General features: G+C 41.1%; 1 protein-coding gene across 2 annotated transcripts in view; it reads left to right on the plus strand.

Annotated features, from left to right (window-relative positions):
• tbc1d25 (TBC1 domain family member 25) overlaps positions 1-4,082 on the plus strand; it is a 20,307-nt gene continuing 16,225 nt past the window's right edge. Inside the window, exons 1-4 of one of the 2 annotated variants that reach the window (XM_015400128.1) lie at positions 1-219; positions 2,150-2,259; positions 2,351-2,505; positions 2,613-2,740. In XM_015400128.1, the coding sequence (XP_015255614.1) occupies positions 175-219; positions 2,150-2,259; positions 2,351-2,505; positions 2,613-2,740 (438 nt within the window). In that variant the 5' untranslated portion in view covers positions 1-174. The remainder of the gene's footprint in view (positions 220-2,149; positions 2,260-2,350; positions 2,506-2,612; positions 2,741-4,082) is intronic. The other variant, XM_015400129.1, reaches the window with a different exon arrangement.

The following is a 4,082-nucleotide window of genomic DNA, read 5'->3' on the forward strand; positions in this document are numbered from 1 at the left end:
AAGATACCTTAATCAGCAGATGGCGATGTTGCCAACACAAACTTCCCGTATAGACCTAAACAGAAAGAGCTCTCTCGTTCATACAGTAGCACCATCATGTATCGCTGATCGAGTCAATGCTACAGGAGAGACATCCTAAAACGAGCTGTTCTGTTTCCAAAGGTGATCTTTAAAATGGCGGGCGAAGAGGAGAGGGGGGTTGTTCGAGTTAAAGTCAAGGTAGGCTGTTTAATGGGCACATTTCTGCCGACCAGAGCTAACTACGCCGTTAACCCCCGGCCGGTCCTCGTTGTGTTTACGTCGTTAACAGCGCTTAGCCACTGCAGGTTATTCTGGACACAACGATCCCTATAGGTCCGACTATAGCTAACTGAATCCAGAGACTGTCCACGTCCTTATTGTCCGTTTGCTGCATGCTTTGTTTGCTGTCGCAGCGCGAGGTCCGCATCGATATTTCTCATTATCAGCTCATTTCATTGATCATATTGGAAGGCCACAGCTGAAACGTAAACAACATTCATTTGTGATCTATAGACATTCACAATGATCACAATAAAAGGGCACTGACGTCATCTCCTTGGTGAGAAACTACGTGCATGCGCGCACACGACATCCATTGTTGTTGTTTTCTGCTGAGAAGAGGGAATCTGCTTTTGCTGGTTGCAGTATTGTTGTTGTTGTTTTGTTTTTTTAATTCCATGACCAGTGGATATTACAGAGATTCAAATTGTAAATTTTTTCTTTCATATTGCAATCATCGGGTAGTTGAAAATCTGGTTTGACAAACTGAGTAAATATTAATATTTGTTTTAAACCTAGTTGTTCAATAATTTCTGTGTTCTTATGTATCCTATCACTTCAATGGGGTGCGGGAATGAAGCAGGAAAGTAGAATCAGCTGCATTTTAAATAACCTGCTGCTGATCACAGCATTTCACTCATCATTACTACACTTAATAAACATCCACATATTCCAATTTTATACAAGCAAAATACTATCTGTGCATGGAACTGAAAACAAATGACTAGGCATAGTGTGGTGTGTGCAATGGAAGGAGAGACCCAACAAGACCAGAAAAATCATCTTCCTCCAGCTGATCATTTGGGTTATCCAACCATCCATCCATCTTCTAACACTCTTAATCCCCAGTGGGGTCGCGAGGGGTCAAGTTGATACTTCAACTTTTACCAGAGTATTTTTAAACTGCAGTATCTATACTTCTACTTAAGAAACAAATGTGTGTACTTTTGACACCACTGGCCAAAAGGCAAAGCTCTCAATTTGCTGGTCGGTCTATTTTCCCACCCTCATCTATGGTCATTAGCTTTGAGTAAAGAATGAGAAAGAATGAGATCCCGGATACAGTCAGCTGAAATGAGTTTTCTCCGTAGTGTGTCTGGGCTCTCCCTTAGAAATAGGGTGAGGAGCTCAGTCATCCAGGGAGGACTCAGGGTAGAGTCGCTCCTTCACATCAAGAGGAGAAAGTTAAGGTGGCTCGGGCATCTGATTAGGATGCTTCCTGGACGTTTCCCTGGTGACGTGCTCCAGGCAGGTCCCACTGGGAGGAGGCCCAGGGGGAGACCCAGGACACGCGGGAGAGGATGTTTCTTGGCTGGCCTGGGAACGTCTTGGACCACCCCGGAGGAGCTGGCTGGGGAGAGAGATGTCTGGGCCTCCTCACTGAAGCTGCTACCCCTGCCACCCGACCACGGATAAGCGGAAGAAGATGGATGGATAAAATTACAAATCAAATTCATAAATATATATTACTATTTAATTCCACCATTAAAAATGTGGAATGAAACACAACTTTTTGGGATTTTTTTAACTCTTGTTTTGTAGGCATACAAACTCCTGCATAATCCATTCATTTCAGTCCACATCCTTGCGTTTCATGTTGATCAAATAACCTCTAGATGTGACAGTTATGAATGACTTACCCGATTTGTGGGGAAACTAATGAATAACGGCGGGTGAAGCAGTAATCCCCTCCATTTAGATGTAATGAATGTTTAGCTTTTCATGCTTCTGTATCATTCCCGAATAACTTAATTTAGAATTATAGACTTATATTAACACAAACACTATTTTGTATATAACATGAAAATTTGTTGAAGTATTTTAGAGATTGTGATGGGATTTCTTTCAGAAATGTGATGGAGCACTTCCTGTGGAGTTTCGCTCATTTGCTGTTGATCCTCAGATAACATCTCTGGAGGTGCTGCAGCATATCCTCATCAGAGCCTTTAATCTAAATGGGTAAGAGGCATCAGGTTGAGCATCTCTTTTGGAGTTCACTTGAACAAGTTTCAATGTGTGGCTCAAACATCTTGTCTTTAATGTGAAATAGGAAGCAGAATTTCAGTGTTAGTTACCTGTCTCGAGATCGGAGCGGCGTTGAAATGTACCTGTCTCTCCTATCTGACTGGGATTTGGATGTTGCATTTATGAGTGCTGCCAAACCGTTCCTGCAGCTCAAGATGGATGTGAAGCCTTCTGAGGAAAGTAAGAAAACCAGTTCAGCTTTAAAAAAAAAAAGCATTAAGATGATGTACCTTCCTTTAAAAAGAATTATAAAAGAACCATCTCCTATGCTTTTCACTTGACTTCAGGTCCAGTAATGGAGGACTGGGACATCATAAGTCCCAAAGATGTGATTGGTTCAGAGCTGCTGCTTGCAGAAAGGACAAGGTCTTTGGCATCTGCAGCACTTCCCTTTACCCAGTCTCTGCTGTCCCAGGTTAGTTCCCTTTTCTTCAAAGTTTTTCATTTGCTTAAGACTGCAAAGACTTCTGTTTCCCTTCTCTATATTATCTACAAAAGAGGTTTCCATTGTATCATAGCATAAGCCCGCTTAAATAACTAATTAACAACTAACTCTCCCCATGTCGTAACTATTGGTAAGCAGAGACTGCAGTTGCTTAGGGGCCCCGTCACTGACGCCTGGTTGGCCCCCGACGCAATTGTGGACTAGGACGTCTCTTTGCAGATGTAATGGTGCGAAAAATTCCTCTTAAACCCACCTGATACTAGATTAACTGACCGGACCGTATTTATACCCCAATACATGCCAGATTTCAACATGATGGTGAGCCGTTTAAACATGACACCAATAGACAGTGGTACTTTTAATTACTATGTTAATAACTGTGTATAGTTCATTAGACGGTTGGTAAGAAATATGCTCATATATGTTTCAAACCAAAATTAAGACCTTAAAAGAACGATATATTTGAGTATTTAACTTTTTACACTACGACTTGGAATTATGGGTAATCCAGAGTGTAGATTAGAACCATAACCGTTAGGTACAATGCGTTAGCGACGATTGATACCAAAAAAGAGGTACTTAGGCGGATTCCAGAAATGAAAAAGCAAAGAAGAGCTGCTGGAAGAACGGAAAAAACTCCCCAAAATAAACACATTCTTTCAAGGAACATAAAAGGGAGAGGTGGACGTTGCTGCTACAGTGAGTAAAAATTGCGACCAGGAGATGAATGGAGAGCGCGTGGGTGAGGAGGGGGGCTGTGAAACTCAAGGTAGCCCGATAAGACTAATTTTACAGCAGAATAAATGTGATGAAGTGTGTATGTATATGGGGCACATTTTGGGTCAGTTGTCTACGGCAGTGGCGGCGGTGAGTGGAAGGGGTGTTGTACTTCATATGGGGCCCCACCAGATAATGTTGCTTACTGGCCTATTCTTGAGTCGTTACGCCAATTGTTCTCTATTATTATTGTCACTTTTTTATATACTTCCAATCCAATTTATTTATGTAGCACATTTAAACAACAAAATGTTTCCAAAGCGCTGCGCATGCTACAAGGTAAGTATAAAACAATAAATATAATTAAATACTGAACACATTTCAGAAATGTTATGATTTTTTAAACAACTTTAACAGGTTTTAAACTTGCATCATCTCAACCCTCTGCCCTCTTCTGGCACTACTCACCTATGAATGATATCAATATATTTTTTTACAGAATCATATATTAACTCAGGGCTACTGGTGTAACAGCTTTCAAGAACAATGTTTTGAGTTTAAATGTAAACACTTTATTGATGCTCAAAGTTACAGT

The sequence above is a fragment of the Cyprinodon variegatus genome, unplaced genomic scaffold, assembly GCF_000732505.1.
Source record: "Cyprinodon variegatus isolate N-32 unplaced genomic scaffold, C_variegatus-1.0 Scaffold1075, whole genome shotgun sequence".
Lineage (NCBI taxonomy): Eukaryota > Metazoa > Chordata > Actinopteri > Cyprinodontiformes > Cyprinodontidae > Cyprinodon > Cyprinodon variegatus.